This window comes from Scylla paramamosain, chromosome 6 (genome assembly GCF_035594125.1).
Source record: "Scylla paramamosain isolate STU-SP2022 chromosome 6, ASM3559412v1, whole genome shotgun sequence".
Taxonomy (NCBI): Eukaryota; Metazoa; Arthropoda; class Malacostraca; order Decapoda; family Portunidae; genus Scylla; species Scylla paramamosain.
Genome location: NC_087156.1, coordinates 26154497 through 26171514, shown reverse-complemented (window position 1 = coordinate 26171514; position 17018 = coordinate 26154497). Strand labels below are relative to the sequence as shown.

At 45.0% G+C, this 17018-nt stretch overlaps 1 protein-coding gene across 1 annotated transcript in view; it reads left to right on the top strand.

Annotated features, from left to right (window-relative positions):
• Positions 1–2674: 2674 nt before the first annotated feature.
• The window catches only part of LOC135101518 (pro-resilin-like), a 35133-nt gene continuing 20789 nt past the window's right edge, over positions 2675–17018 (top strand). Inside the window, exon 1 of the mRNA XM_064005595.1 lies at positions 2675–3248. Coding sequence (XP_063861665.1) covers positions 3243–3248 — 6 coding nt within the window. The 5' untranslated portion in view covers positions 2675–3242. The remainder of the gene's footprint in view (positions 3249–17018) is intronic.

The following is a 17018-nucleotide window of genomic DNA, read 5'->3' as shown; positions in this document are numbered from 1 at the left end:
TATCCTTGTAATCCTTTTCTTGTAGACGCTTATAAAATAATTCATACTTTTGTGTGTGTGTCTGTGTGTGTGTGTGTGTGTGTGTGTGTGTGTGTGTGTGTGTGTGTGTGTGTGTGTGTGTGTGTGTGTGTGTGTCGAAAATTGTTGCATATCGCAGGAAAATGGTCAGCGCCAAAAATAATCATAAAATCATTCACCCTAATCCAAGAACGTGTGTGAGGGACCTTCCAATTCAGCAAACATTTAGCAGACTTCAATAAAAACCAAAAAAAACAATAATTGAATTTTTCTTGTACGCATTCTTTCGCAAAACAGCGCTGGTGATCATACATAATATTTTCTTCACGAATCCTTGTATAAACTAAAGAAAAGTAATTGTGTTTCGTCCCCTTTACAGTTATTACTCGTCAGTCATTATAATTTACTAGTACGTAGTAAAAACAAGTGGCTCGGAAAATTAAATGAGGCAAAAAAGAATTCCAGGAAAAAAAAAAAAGAGAAAAAGGAAAAGAAAGAATCGTGACCTTGAAAGATGTATTTGTTATTTTCTTCGCGTTGTCAACACATTTTGCGTTTTGCTCATTCTCGTATTTCTCTCTCTCTCTCTCTCTCTCTCTCTCTCTCTCTCTCTCTCTCTCTCTCTCTCTCTCTCTCTCTCTCTCTCCTTGCATCTGCATTTATCTGTCTTTTAATCTGCCTTTTTTTGCATCAGCCTTTATCTGTCTGTCTGTTTATCTATCTGTCTCTGTCTGCATTTATCTATACATGTATGTCGGTCTGCTTCTCTCTCTCTCTCTCTCTCTCTCTCTCTCTCTCTCTCTCTCTCTCTCTCTCTCTCTCTCTCTCTCTCATTAAGTTATAGTAAAGCAATCAAACTAACACTCGTAACACACAGATTCTCTTTCCTCGGGCTTCGTTCACTTTCCTCCACGTTTTGTTAACCCCCAAATCATTTTCCCTTCAGTCTATTTTTACCAGCACCATTTTCACCCCTCGTACTCCTCCATACCTCCCTCCCTCCCTTCCTCCCACACCAGAACTTCCTTTGCCGCCACATATTTTCGTTCCTTTCCACAAACACCATTACAAACACACACACACACACACACACGAGAACGCCACTCCAGTCAACATATCATCCAAGCCATTACGAATCTGAGAATAAGAATCACAGAGAAAGAAAAACAGCACAAAAACCGTACTTGATCATTTACCATCACCATCACCACCCCCACCACCACTACCACCACCACGTCACACCAGCGTCAGCAGCAGTGTACCTAGATAAGCTGACGCAAACACCTTGGCCTCAAACATCATCAGCGGCCAGCTGGGCAATGAAAGTAACCAAAGCGAGGATCTTCTACAAAAACCAACTTATCCAGGAAACGGTGAGAAGAGAGAAAAGAGGACGGGAGGAAGAAGATTGAGGAGGAGGAGGAGGAGAAAGAGAACTTAGTGGTGGAGGATGAAGAAAACAAGAACAAGATGAAAGTGGGAGGTACGGAAGGAGAGAGAGAGAGAGAGAGAGAGATGAACAGGAGGAGAAAGGAGGAAGAAAAAAAAAGAAGAGGAGGAGGAGAAGCAGCAACTGGAAGGAAGAGGAAGAATTAGAACGAATGCAAAGCAGAAAAATGGAAGGAAGAGAAAGGAGAACTAGAACGATGGCAGACGAGGAGGAGGAGGAGGAGAACGAGGAGGAGGACGAGAAACGAGGAGGACGAGGACGAGGAGGAGGATGAGAGAGGGAGGAAGGGAAGGAAGGAAGGAGAAAGGGAGGGAGGGAAGGGGGTGAAGAGGGAGGGAGAGAGAATGGATGACAGTTCCTTGGGGCGAAAGTAAGAGTATCACAACGTCAATAAAAAAAAGAAAAAAAAGTATCCCTGAACTACTCGACCAGTTCCCCCTACACACACACACACACACACACACACACACATACACACACTTCTTGTCATTCCGCCTTCTTTCCCAATATTAACTCGTGAGAAGCACCATCACTACCACTAGTGTGTGTGTGTGTGTGTGTGTGTGTGTGTGTGTGTGTGTGAGCTTTCGACCGATGGAGGGACCACTACCACTACCACCACCACCCAGGTAAATATCACTCAAACATTCACGCAAAACACTATATATACGAACACAAATAATGTAACCAATGAAAATAACTTTCTTCCCAACTAACTTTTCCCTTATTCACCCACGCTGGCATTCAAGGCACACTGAAGGCAAGGAAATGCAGGGAACATGTTTCAAGACCATATGTGAGAGGACTATGGCTGACTGTTGCCCAAGCTAACTCTCCCCCGAGGCCCCTGCGGCGAAGTGGGGCCCAGACGCTGGCAGCCTGGGGCGCTCGCGTGGTGGTGGTGGTGGTGGTGGTGGTGGTGCAGGTGGCATTCTTGAAGAGAGAGTGGCTGACTTCTCTTTCATTCACAGCGCCGTGGCCCTGGGTCGAGAGAGAGAGAGAGAGAGAGAGAGAGAGGAGAGAGAGAGAGAGAGAGAGAGAGAGAGAGAGAGAGAGAGAGAGAGAGAGAGAGAGAGAGAGAATTACAAATGCAACAGAAAACAAAGTATGAAGATGATAACATAATGAGAGAGAAATGATAGACAAAACAAGGAGAGAGAGAGAAGAGAGAGAGAGAGAGAGAGAGGAGAGAGAGAGAGAGAGAGAGAGAGAGAACAAGTGAGTCAGGCGGCACTCACTCTCACCGCGCCAGCCTGGTGGGCATTTCGGTGTTCTTTTCACTGTTCATCACTACCAGGAGGATATTGACAAACCCCGAGCATTCCTACTGCTATCCTGAACCTCTAAAAATAGAAAGGGACATTGTTATAACCTACATATCGCCGAGCCAAGACAACGAAGCAGAAAGAAACGTTCGTCTCTTAAAGACAGATTCCTCCTCGACTGAGTTTCCATAAGAAAAAAAAAGTTCTCCCAGCGCCACCACTCCACCAATCAGTGGTCGCGAGGGGGGGAGGAGCTACGGCTCTTTCTCTTTCCTCATTGGTTCCTCAGAGTGCCACGCTCCTATTGGTTCTTTCGAAGATCCGGGATCCTAGCCCACTTCCACATCTTGTCAGAGATCCCTGAATTAAATGGCTAGACCAAGTTAATTTGCATATTTGAAAGGCAGAGGCTGCTGCGGTATATAAGGAAAATTAAGGGCAAAAAGTGTGCATTTACGGTGTAGCGTCTGCAGGAGTAGGTCGTCCTCTGGTTGCGACTGTGCCACACCATGAAGGTAGGGTCGCGCAGCTACACTCAACGCCCCTGTGGATTACCACTTTACTCTGCCTCTTGAAGTCACCGGCGAAGGAGCCTCTGTGTGTTTCCTCCGCAAGAACAGTGAAGTTTTGTCAGCACTTGGTCTCCTCAAGAGTGAGACAGAGAAAGATGGTATTGAAGTTTTAGTAATCTTTCTCGTCGCCATGCAGTGCCACACAGAACAGACCTAGTGCCAGTGCCTCTAGTAGTGTGCAGCCTGACTCTCAGTGCCAAGGAATCGAGACTTGAACTCTGACGCAGCAAAGTGCCACGGGAAGCAGAGGTGACAGTGAGCCAGTGTGTCGTCGTGGCGAGGGGCACCAGACGCCTCGTGTGCGATATTGAAACACCGACACTCACGGATTGAATCGGAATCCAAAATCTCGCGGGCCGGAAAACTATAACAATGATAATAAAAATAACAATAATAATAATAATAATAATGATAATAATAATAATAATGATAATAATAATAATAATAATAATAATAATAATAATAATAATAATAATAATAGCAGTAAATGAACAAGAAATCATAACACTACAACAGTTCAGTTCTAACAGGACTGGGAATCATGATAATGATAATAGCAGTAATGAATGATAAATAAACGAAAAGCATCTTCACAACAGTTCAGTTCTAGCTAAAGACGTCTAAACGTTAGTGATGATGATGATGATAATAATAATAATAATAATAATAATAATAATAATAATAATGATAATACCTTGTCAAAACTTCTGCGTTGTTCAAATGTAGCTAAGATCCTACAAAAGTTGTTTAAGGAAAGCCAACAGCTCCATCCGGTGCTCAGTATCAAAGCTACCCACGATAATATCATTCCCAGCGCCTGCTACTGTTATCTGGAGCATGAGATGAAAGCTACTCCACAAGGAGGTTAAGGCCTCGTCAAGCAAACCAGTCTTACCTTGACTCCGCCTCCTGTTTAAAAGTACCAAGCCTAATACTATCATTTTCAAGTCACATAAGGAGACGAGAAAGAAGCAGCGGGTTGGTTACCTCCTTAACTAGATAAGTTGACCTCACTCCGGATAATTAAAACCATTAAAAGTTCACTAAAACAGCTCTCAAGTTGCGTCGGGTAATTATGGCAATCAGTAACTAAGCACGAAAAAAAGAAAAAAGGAAAAGAACACGCAAGGAGGCACCCGGCCGAGGAGTGAGAACCAAGCATTTTGCCAAATTTAGACAAAAGCTTCGAAGCTGTCTAACCGCCTCATCATAGTGCCAACATTAACAAAAAAAAAAAAAAAAAGCTGTAACCTCAGGAAATGTTGCCCAGAATAGACACGCATCAGAAATTGCAAGGGTCAGTAACCTCGTAAGAGTATTTTTATCCACCCGGAACTAAGGTCGCCGGCTCCGTAGCGAGTGGGGTTCATCTCCACTCTCACTGACCTTCCCCCGCCCCTTCCCTCCCGCAACACCCGAACACCCGCCCGCATGTACCCGAATAGCTCCGCCCACACAGCTGGCTTGACCCACCTTGGCACCGCCGCCACCACCACCACCCATACCACCATCACCACCACCCATGAACATTACAAAGAGCTCATGGACATCACCACACTTCACCTCACCTCAACAAGCTCTTACTCCGACACTTCAAACACCCAAACGCCACGCTGCAGAAGAGAAATCAGCACCATCACCCAGCACAATAACAACACCGTCCAATCACAAACACCAACACTCGCGGAACACTTACCCATGACGGTGGGAGGGGGGAAAGAGGCAGGACGCGCGAGGAGCCTGTACACTGTCACGAAACACAAACACTTCACGCTTTTCCATCGCCAGATAGCACACTGGGCTCTGCGTCCCTGTCTTTGCGCCGCCTCGCTCCCAGGAGTCAGCTGATAGACAGACGACGAATTAATTGCGCATTGTCATTGAAATATCATACTGCACATCATTATATAAAGTTTAGATGCAAAATAAGTGGAGTTCAAGCTTTTATTTACATGTTACTCTAACTTATAAGCGAAAGCGAGTATAGATTTTATGTTTTCTAAGTATAAAATCCATACGAATCATCTCAAACCAGTTACCCGTTCGAAACACGAGTCGAATCCTCAAAGTCGGTACTTGGTGTATATCCACAGCACCGACTCAGTAATCAAAACCGGGTTGATGATGCACCGTTTAGGCTTCATGAATCATATAATCACGTACAGACAACTGACGATCGAGCGAGAGAGAGAGAGAGAGAGAGTGTAGCATTGGATCAGAGAAAGGAGAAATTAAAGCCTAATGTATTGGTAGAACCTAAGTGGTGTCATTAAGGTGTTCAATGGCAAAGGTGTGTCACAGGCGAACGTCCGGGGTGAGCAGGAAGGGCGGCAGGAGGGAAGGGAAGAGAAGGAAGGGCAGAGGTCACGGAAGAGAAAAGAGAGTCGGATGAATCAGAAGCGGATATCACACCCTCAAGAACCACACCCACCTTCACACACGCACACACAGGCACAGGCACGCACACGCCTTCAGCCACACCTGTCACCCGTTTCTGCTACCTGCCACACCTGTCCCTTTAAATCCCATACGTACTAGAAGTCACACCTCGGTTAACACACCTGTCAGATATCTTGCCGCCATACCACTAGCTACCTCTCCTGACCCCTTGCTATACCTGTAATTATCTCTACCTCCTCCTCCTCTTCATCCTCTTCCTCCTCCTCTCCCACCGCCTTCCTCAGCACCAGCCTACCTACCGGACCTGGAGCTAACACTTTCACAAAATAATTACCTGACTTGATAATAATCTCTCTCTCTCTCTCTCTCTCTCTCTCTCTCTCTCTCTCTCTCTCTCTCTCTCTCTCTCTCTCTCTCTCTCTCTCTCTCTCTCTCTCTTAGATGCTAATTACACCTCTCAGCTTCCCACTTTCTTCACCATTGTCCTTCCCTCTAAGCTAATATCGCATCGGTTCATACATCATACTTACTGTTGGATTCTTTTACTACTTTCTACATCTAACTTTCCCCAGCGATACCTCCCCCCCCTTTCCTCCTCCTCCTCCTCCTGCTCCTCCTCCTCCTCCTCTCCTTCTCCTCCCTCCTCCTCCCTCTCTTTTTCTTAGCTTACTTTCTTTTGAGATTTACAAGCTTTTATTTTTATTTTATCCATGCTAAGTTTTCCTTTACTTCCTTATCCTCTGTCTTTTAATGGCTACTTTCTATATTCCGCAAGTCCTACTTTTTTTTTATTTGGGTATACTTTCTTTAGAGAATTACAAGCCTTTACTTTCCATTCAAAATCAACTTCCTACCTCTTCTTGCCTTTTGTATGTCAATAACTATTCTTTCCTAGTGTTGCTACGTCTCCTTTCTGCCACCTGCTTGCGCTGTCCTTTTCTAACCACCACGACGGGGAAAGCGAAAGTACCTGAGATGCAAATGTTATCACGTAAACTACACCTGGTGTTGACGACAACCAAGAGAAACTTGCTACGTAGTTAACTGCGCGCAGGGCAAGCGAAGTGGCACGCGACACGACACACTCATCATGACGCACGTGGAAGGAAAGAGAAGATGTGAAGTTATAGTTACAGAATGCAAGGTCAGCGATGTAATGATGATAAGGCAAGAGTACGTCACTAATGGAATGTTGTAAGGCAAAATTATAGTCACGATTAAAAAGTTATTAAATAATACGAACATAATTATTAGAATATACATAAAGGAAAGCTGCACACACGTGTAATTCAAACGGCACTAACTTATGCAGAGGAAGAAAAAGAAGAAGGTGAAGACGAAGAGGTCATGTTCTCTGTGGCACTGCGGGTCAGATAATAAGCAGTAATATTAGTAATCCAACAGGGGCTTGATAACTTCCACTATTTTTACAATAAGCAAAGGTGACGCACAGGTGTGAGGGTGGTGGTTGCAGAACACTGAATGCGGTCACCCAGACGCGGCATGTCTGTTTGCACCACTCACGCTGCCTCCACAGATATTGAAATACACTCATAATATTCTTATAATACTTTTCTCCCTTTTCATTTTTTTTTTTCTTTAAGTAATAACGTGGCAAGACAAACATATCTTATAGCTCCTGTGTGTCACCTCTGTAGGCAATATGCATGCTTTTATGTTCATTTTCTTTCAGGGTAATTTATGTCTTGTTTCCAGTGGCCACGGAACAGAGCAGTCTGAGAGATTTCATTCTTTTATCCTTGTATATCTGTTGAATGTCCTGCGCCAAAGTTGTCATCTATTATCGTATGTATGTAAATTTACAAAGAACAAGCTGAAGTAATCATAATGACGTAGAAATCCCAGGCTCTCAGTCATGACCAACTCAAGACAGCGATACTCCAGTTTCAGGGAAAGTAATCGAGTCTCAGAAGAAAAAAGAAAGTCTGGCATAGATATTATCTCCTCCTATTATCTCTGTGGTGCGGGTGTTTGTCATCTTACTGAGCTGGCAGTGAGTTGAAAACCCGGAATAGGATGGACAATTGCACGCCGGAGGCCCTCATGACCACACTCCTCTTCTCTTATGAATGGTTGGTCCGTGAGGCGGGACGACAGGCGAGGGTGGGTGGGGGGGGAGAACTCCAGCTCGTTACAGTAATTTTGCTGTTGCGGCGACGCTGTCATTCTTTACCTTCTTCCCACCCACCTCGACCGCAGGAGACACGGCACACTGCTCCTTCTGATCGTGCGGCGCCGAGACTCGCCCCCTCAGCACCTCACCACCACAACACCGCCTCAGACAACCACCTGCCGCCTATCACAGCACACGGCCGCGTCACCACACATACACAAACTCTTCAATACACGCAGCATTGAATCATAAAAAAAAAACACTGCAGTAGCCTGACATTGCAAGCCATTACTTCTTCCCTCACATTATTGCTTGGGCCTCTTCCACCACTCCATCACCCCCCCTCCCCTCCTTTCAATCTTCCTCTTCCGTCCCTCCTTTCCACTTTCCACTTCTACTGACAATCACATCCCATCCCACTAACCATATCCATCACCTCGTTCACATCCTTCACGCCGCCTTCCTTTGCTCATTCCACACTTGTACCGCTACCTCCCCCCCGCCCTCTCCCTTCACGCTACGCTGCCCCACGTGTTCGCATGCACGCACTCCCTCACGCTGCTCCTCTTGAAGTACTTATATACTCGTCATTAGTTCCACAAGTTAACTCCTACTCTCTTTCCTCCTGAATTTGTGTTCCATTCCTCATTTCTCGCGAGATTTACATATATGATGAAGTAACAGAGAGAGAGAGAGAGAGAGAGAGAGAGAGAGAGAGAGAGAGAGAGAGAGAGAGAGAGAGAAAGTAACCTGCCACTCAATTACTTGTGAAAGTTGATTACTACATCTACTACGCTTGCTGTTACTTGTGCACCAACAACCTGAGTGCTCTCTCTCTCTCTCCTCTCTCTCTCTCTCTCTCTCTCTCTCTCTCTCTCTCTCTCTCTCTCTCTCTCTCTCTCCCCCTGCTCCTTTCATTCTCCTTCTTCTTCTCCTTCTCCTTCATAACCACCCAGCCGCTGCCATTCCTTCCTCACACGCACTGCTTTCCCAGCCGACCCAGACACGGAGGCAAGAAGACAAGGGGGCCAAGATCTCAGCTCGTATTACGTGCCGGGGAATAATTACACTGAGCGGGAAGAGTTGAGTAGTAGGTGCTCCTTTAAAGTCAAGAGCTTTCGCTTGTCAACCACCACTCCCTCCCCCACCTTCCCCCATCCCCCTCCTCCTCTTCCTCCTCCTCCTACTCCTCCTTCTCCTCCTTCTTCCAAGTGCATCGCCACCTCCTGTTCCTGTTCCTGTTCCTGCTCTCTCTCTCTCTCTCTCTCTCTCTCTCTCTCTCTCTCTCTCTCTCTCTCTCCTGATAAGTGGTCTGAAATATATGCGCATTTGTGTTCTTGACGTGATATTAAAAGGGCATTTACGGTGTGTATGTGTGTGTGTGTGTGTGTGCGTGTGTGTGTGTGTGTGTGTGTGTGTGTGTGTGTGTGTGTGTGTGTGTGTGTGTTGACGTCTATGTATAAACACGTACGTAAGTATGCACGTATGTATATATGTTAACATGTCTGTATTTATGTAAGTATGTACGTATAAGTATGCATGCTTCTAGGAATTTTATGTGCGCGTGCGTAGCGTGTGAGTGCAAATGTCAGAGAAAGTGTAGCTTCCAGAGTCTGATGAATATAACACGGAGGAGGAGGAGGAGAAGGAGAAGGAGAAGGAGGAGGAGGAGAAGAAGAAGAAGAAGGAGGAGGAGGAGGAGACGGGGATGGACAGGCTGCGCTGGACTGGGCTTGAACTAGGCTAGGGTGGGCTGGGTTAAGCTAGACTGGACTTGAACTGGGCTACACTGGGCTTGCAGGGACTGGGCTGGGAGTGGAATTTCCTGGAGGAGTAGGGACTGGGCGGGAGTGAGCAGGAGTGTGTGTGTGAAGGTCTGGATTGGAACTGGTGAGCGGGCAAGTGAGGTCAGTGTATTATATAGATTAATTTATCACGGCGTATCCAATGTGTCACAGAATCCGGCAGGACTAAGATCGGATTCCTTATTCAGCTCCTGAGGCCGACTTCTACGCCCTGATCTGCCTTGCTCCCCTTCCTTCTTCCAGGGCACAGAGGAGGCAGGGAGGTGGAGGAGGAGAGAGGGTAGAAGTGACAAGGAAAGGATAGTTAGGCAAGGTGAGGATGAGGTATGCGTCGAGAGAGAGAGAGAGAGAGAGAGAGAGAGAGAGAGAGAGAGAGAGAGAGAGAGAGAGAGAGAGAGTGAGAATGTGAGGAGCTGAGGGTAAGCACACACGTCATTGTAAATTCCTTTCCTTTTTCTTTCTTTTGCCTCCGAGGTGTTTGAGGGTGGTAAATAAGAGAGAGAGAGAGAGAGAGAGAGAGAGAGAGAGAGAGAGAGAGAGAGAGAGAGAGAGAGAGAGAGAGGAGGTCCTGGGGTGCGGCAGCGGTAGTGGTGAAACAAGGATGTGGCGTCTCCCTCCTCGGCTTTCATCTGACCCCGATCGCGAGCACACACACACACACACACACACACACACACACACACACACACACACGTCTATCGGCATTTGCTATCGGCCTCGGCTCCTCGTCTCGTCATCACTAGTAGAAGTATTTCCCGTACTGTGCCTAATGACATACGTGTGTCTGAACATTGACACGCTACATGAGGGCGAGAATGCAGAGATAGTGATTTGGGAGAACGGTAAATGTGCTCTCTCTCTCTCTCTCTCTCTCTCTCTCTCTCTCTCTCTCTCTCTCTCTCTCTCTGGTAACGGGACTCAAAAACTCATTATTCCTGTTATTTTAGCATTTTTAATCTTTATTTACCAATTCATTCTCTAAATAGTGTAGCCAAGCACAGTTTCGCGAGGGACAACACGCCTGTTGCTGCCTGCACTAAGCTACACTTCTATTTATTAACATTTCAGGATAGTTGTGTTCCTTCCTCCTTACGAGAGAGTTTCTGATGACTCATAAAAGCAGGATTACGTTTTCTTTTTCTTTCTCTCTCCTCTTCGTCCTCACCTCCTGCCCTCACTCCCTCGCCCTCTCACCCGCTCTTCACCCTCATTCTAACCTCCTTCCCCTCTCGTGCCCGCGATGAAAAAGAAAACGTCATATATTCTCTCTCTCTCTCTCTCTCTCTCTCTCTCTCTCTCTCTCTCTCTCTCTCTCTCTCTCTCTCTCTCTCTCTCTCTCTCTCCATCGCAAAAACCTGCTATCATTCTCTCAGGCAAACTTTCCCCCGCGTGATTTCCTTGACGGAGAAGGGAACTCGGAAAAAAAATGTTGAGAAGAGAGAGGGAATGTGAGAAAAATGCTTCAGATGGTGTCATGTAAACTGAGTCTCCTAAAAATAATGTTAATTAATCCCTTTCACCTTTTGACAGTCTCTATACATCCTAATAAGATCCGTTTTCTTCAAGGTGTTTCACTCGGTATCTAGGTAAAGAAAATGGGATTCTATTTATTATTATTATTTTATTTATTTTCTTTTTACCTGTTATAATCTAAAGAGCTTGCTTATGAAAGTTACTTGGCTTACTTTGGTATCAATCCAGTTTCTGACTAGTTTCCTTTTTTTTCTTATTGTTTTGCTTTTTTTCTTTTTATTCACTTCCACATTATCATCTCTGCCTCATCTTCTTCCTTGTTCATTTTTTCTTTTCTCCTTTCTTCCTTATTACTCTATTTTCTTTTACTCATTTTGTTTCTCTCCTTTTTTTTTCTCTCCCTCTCCTCCTCTCACTCGCTGTTCTTTCTCTCTCTCTCTCTCTTACCCTTCCATCTTACTTTCATCCCTTTTTGTTTTCCCTATTATCCATTCACTCCTCCTCTTTTTCTTGTTCATTCCTTCTATCCTTCTTCTCTTACCTTCCTTTGTTATCTATCCTCCTTTCACCCTGATTTGTTCTTCCGTCCTCTTTTCATCCCTTTCACTCCTCTCAAACTCATTTTCTCCCCTCCTTTTCTTCCCTTTCTTATTCCTACTCTCCCTCCTGTCAGTTCTTCTTTTCCTCTCCATTATCTCTCCAACATTTTCACTTATTTTACCTTTCTTTCTTCTCTCTCTCAGCCATTCCCCTTCTTCCTTTCCCCATCCGTCCTCTCTCTCTCTCTCTCTCTCTCTCTCTCTCTCTCTCTCTCTGTCTGTCTGTGAAAACACCTTAGCTTCCCACGGTTCATTTTCTTCGCTCATTATTCACCAAATCCAGGAGTTCCCGTAAGGAATTGCGTTTCCTCGTCACACAACACAATGGTCGACCCTAAGAGAGGAGACCATACCACACTTTTCACCCGACTCTCATTTCCTTACCTCAGCTGTCGCTCTTTCTCTCTCTCTCTTTCACTCTCTTTCACTCTCTTTCTCCTACTTCCTTCTGCTTATGTTATTCCTGTGCTTGCTTGACTGGTTGGCTCTCTCTCTCTCTCTCTCTCTCTCTCTCTCTCTCTCTCTCTCTCTCTCTCTCTCTCTCTTGACGGTTGTTATTTCTTGTATTCTTAATTTTTACTTCCTTGCATATTTCTTTTTTTCTTTCGTTTTGTCGTAACGTTACGTCCTGTGTTGCTTCTCTCTTTCTTTCTTTCTTACTGATTTTACTTGTTCTTATTTTCTCTTCTTTCTTTCTTTCTTTCTTTCTTTTTTTCTTTCTTATAGTTCTTGCGTGTTGAAAAAAAGGCTATTCGCACGCACACACACAGACAAACACACACAAACACACACACACACACACACACACGCACGCACGCACGCACACACACACACACACACACAAACATTTACATTTCTTTACGCACGTAAGTTGACACACATACACACACACACACACACACACACACACACACACACACACACACACACACACACACACACACACACACACACACACACACACACACACACACACACACACACACACACACATGCAAACCCACACATACATACAAAAAATAACGAGTAAATATATTAGTAGCACACAACAGTGACACACTAACACCCACGTCAACACACACACACACACACACACACACACACACACACACACATACACACCACTGACACACTAACACACACGAACACCAAATTTACACACACACACACACACACACACACACACACACACACACACACATATAAGGAATCGAGACCTCTCTCAAAGAATGCGAACTTATGTCAGTGTCAATGGACTGGGTGACGCCTTTGAGAGAGAGAGAGAGAGAGAGAGAGAGAGAGAGAGAGAGAGAGAGAGAGAGAGAGAGAGAGAAAAAAAATCATCTCCGGGTGGAAATTATCATCTAAGAATTCCTCAGTCTAGTAGAAAGTAGCTAAAGCGAGTCGGGTTGATGACGGGTTACCCTCTCTCTCTCTCTCTCTCTCTCTCTCTCTCTCTCTCTCTCTCTCTCTCTCTCTCTCTCTCTCTCTCTCTCTCTCTCAAATTGTAGAAGAAAAATAGATGAATGCACACACACACACACACACACACACACACACACACACACACACACACACACACACACACACACACACACACACACACACACACGAAAAAAAAAAAAAAAAAGAAAAAGAAAACAGAAAAATCTCAGAAACTCGTATTAAAAAGTCTGATAGGAAACTCTTAAGAAGTCAAAATTTCGTGTACATTCATACACTGATCTGTTTCCTGCACGCTTATTGCAGCTTCACACGGTTCTTGGTAAAGGAGAAAATAGAAATCGTTTGGAGACGCACGCACGCACCACGTAAATATAGTACAGTACGACGGCATCCCGTTTTCTATGACGTTGGCGCGGTAGGAGGCGAAAGAGAAGGAGATGGTGGAGGAGGAAGGATAGAAAGAAGAAGAGGAGGAGGAGGAAGAGAAGGAGAAAAGAGAAGGGGAGCTGGTATGTTATCATAATACAGATGGAAGGAGGAATTGAGGGCATCACCAGACCCGGAAGGAACTGGTTAGGAGGAGGAGGAGGAGTAGGAGGGGCATAGCAGGCCTTTCCCTCATCTCTCCCATGCCCGGTTGTTTCACCTGTGTCCTCCTCCTCCTTCATCTCTGACATCCTCTTCTTCTTACCCTCCCTCTTCCTATTCTTCCGTTCCATCTAACACCATCACTCCTTTATATGGCTCTCGACCTTCCGGGGTGAAAGATGGATGCACTGGTGCCTCAATAATGTGCCACAAGAGTGAATAGGCTCGCAGGAGGTGGCCGCATAAAAAGGAGCCAAAAGAATAAATAGATAGGTAGAAAAAAGCAGAGAAAGTTTTAGAGGGGAAAAAAACGTGTAAATATGTTGCATTTTGGTGCTAGTGATGTTCAGCTTCTAAGCAGGAGTCTCTTAGGGAGAAACTTTCACATTTTTATCTTTCGTTTCACTTTTACGGTTGGTCTTTATCGGTTTCTTCTCTCCCTCTCCCCCACCTCTCTCTCTCTCTCTCTCTCTCTCTCTCTCTCTCTCTCTCTCTCTCTCTCTCTCTCTCTCTCTCTCTCTCTCTCTTTCGTACATTTATCATTACCATAACTAAGAGAGATGAGTATTTTTTATATATCATTGTGATTTTGAAAATTGTGCTTCGATGAACAACTTTTATTTTTATTCATACGTGTTCTTTTTTTTATTTTGTCTTCTTTTTCCTATTGTCTGATTTAAATCTCTTTATCTAAAAACTCGTGCGGATTTTCTACTTGAGCAATTTAATTTTCACTCAACAACACCAATGTTCTACTTTTTTTTTTCCTCTGTAATTCTTACGGACAACTTATAAACATTTACGAGACCTTACATACACTGAAAGTTCCTCTTCATCTTCTTTACCCTCTCCTCAAAACATTATCCCATTATAAAAGAAACACTAAGCAGTACCATAAAACAACCTCCTTTATTACCTGAAATAAAACTAGAGGCACCTTCTAATCCCCTTCACAAAAACGACTTGGTGCCTGAAGGGACGTCGTTCCTCCTCCCGCGTGAGAAGAGAGTTCCATGCTAAAAAGTACGCACTATATTATTCCATCTTATCAAGGCGGTGTATCAGAGACGCTCTTTAGCCACATTGTAACTGGTCTCATTATCTACAGCAGGTAACGCACAGGAGTCCAGGGAAGGGAGCAGCAGATGAAGGGAGTGACGGGGAGGAGGGGAGAGGAAGAGGTAGGGGGAGGTGGAGCGAAAGGGGAAGGTGTATATATAGGGCTGAATAGAGTGATGGGAGATGGGGTACATGAAAAGGATGGGATTTATAGAGTGAAAGGGGTGAAGGGAGGGAATGAAAAAGCAATGAGTGGATATACAAAGTTGATGATAGATAGAAAGGGAGACAGAGACAGAAAAGAAAGGAAAGTATGGTATTGATATGGTGGGTGTTTTTGGAAGGGATGGCAGCGATAGGAAGAGGGATGAAAGAAAAGGAAGCAGGAGTAAACTAAGAATGCGTGGAAGAGAAACCAAAAGATGTAAGAAAGGGAAGAGGAAGACGGCTGGAGATGATAAAAAGTGAAGGGCTAAGGAAGAGGACATGGAGGAGGAGGAAAAATAAAGAACAGTAGATGAAAGGAAAGGGGCATGTTGCGAGGCGGAATGAGAAATGAGTTTTGAAAGGAAAAGGAAGCAAGAAGCGCAGTAAAACGGGAAGCAGGAATGAAGGAACAGAATACACAAGAAGAGGTGGATGACACGGTGATAATACGAAGTGTACTTATGTGAAAACAGACATGAACACACACACACACACACACACACACACACACACACACACACACACGTAGAAGCGCCCAATTTACAAACTCAAAATAACAATTCAAGAACTCCCCCCACCCCACCCCTGCAATCACAATTTCCTTCGTCGCCTCCATCGTATTATGGGAACTTAATACGAGGCCAATTTCACAATCAAGTAACTGGGAAAAACACTCCTGTGCTCCTTTTCCTCTCCCACCGTCATCTTCTTGCGGGAGAGAGAAAGAGAGAGAGAGGTAACCTTTTTCGTTTCCTCGCCTTTACGATCAACTAAAATGATGACTAACCTAAAAAACGCATCGATGTTACAGGTGATATGCTTAGAAGTTCACTATGTTATTTTCATCTTTCTCCTGTTTCTTGTTGTCTCTTCCTATCTGCTCATCCTTCTTCTTTTTTTATCCCCCTTCTTCTTCTCCTCCTCCTCATCATCATCATCTTTCTTTCTCCTCTTTATCTCGAGTTTACATAACCTTTCTTCATTTTTTTTCTCTTACTCCCTTTCATCCACCTCCTTCCCCTCTTCTTCTTCCTTTCTTACCTCACCTCGAATTTACATTTCATTTTTCCTCTTCCTTGCTATCTATTCCTTTCTCCTCCTTCCCTCTCTCTCTTTCTCCTGCTCCACCCTTGCTCTTCCTCCTTCTTCCTTCTCCCCCTCCTCCACCTCCTCCTCTTCCTTGTTCCTCCTTTCGCCTGGTCAGCTCCTCCCTCCTCGCCTCTCGTCCGCTACCAGGCGTCCACCAGCATACAAAGAGGCGCCTCAATCTTGCTACTTTCATTCCCGTTATGTGGGTCTCCAAGTGTGTGTGTGTGTGTGTGTGTGTGTGTGTGTGTGTGTGTGTGAATTTTTGACCACACATCACTATTTTCCCTTGTTCATATCTTTACTCCCCACTCTCTCTCTCTCTCTCTCTCTCTCTCTCTCTCTCTCTCTCTCTCTCTCTCTCTCTCTCTCTCTCTCTCTCTCTCTCTCTCTCTCTCTCTCTAACAAGTGGATTAGAATCTCGAAGCGACAGTTCAGATTAACCAAAAAATAAGAATCTCAAGCAGGGTCAGGCAAAGCTCTCACTCCAATAACTCAATAGAGGGCCTGTGCAATCGTCCACCTCTCCCTCCCTCCCTCCCTCCCCCTCATTGGTTCCTGGAATGACCATCTGTCTCATCGCGATGCTCTCTTGTTTTTCCTCGCCGTGGGGTGAACGCAAGAGACAGACAACAAGGAACTCGACACTTAAGGAAAGGAGAAGCCAGACTCTTTGAACATATGTCTAATCGGCGTGTAGCTATAAAAATGTGAAAGCTAAGTTAACAGTGCGCACCTACTCCCACTCTCGCCACCAAGCCCTCATCCCCCATCATCACCACCACTACTATTATTACCAGTACCTCTGCCACTGCCGTCTCGGGATATGCCACCGCCTTGCATTTATCTTTCTTTCTCTTTCTCTCATCCTCTTCCCTCTCTCTTCTTGCCCGTCTCTCGCTTTCTGCCTCCCTCT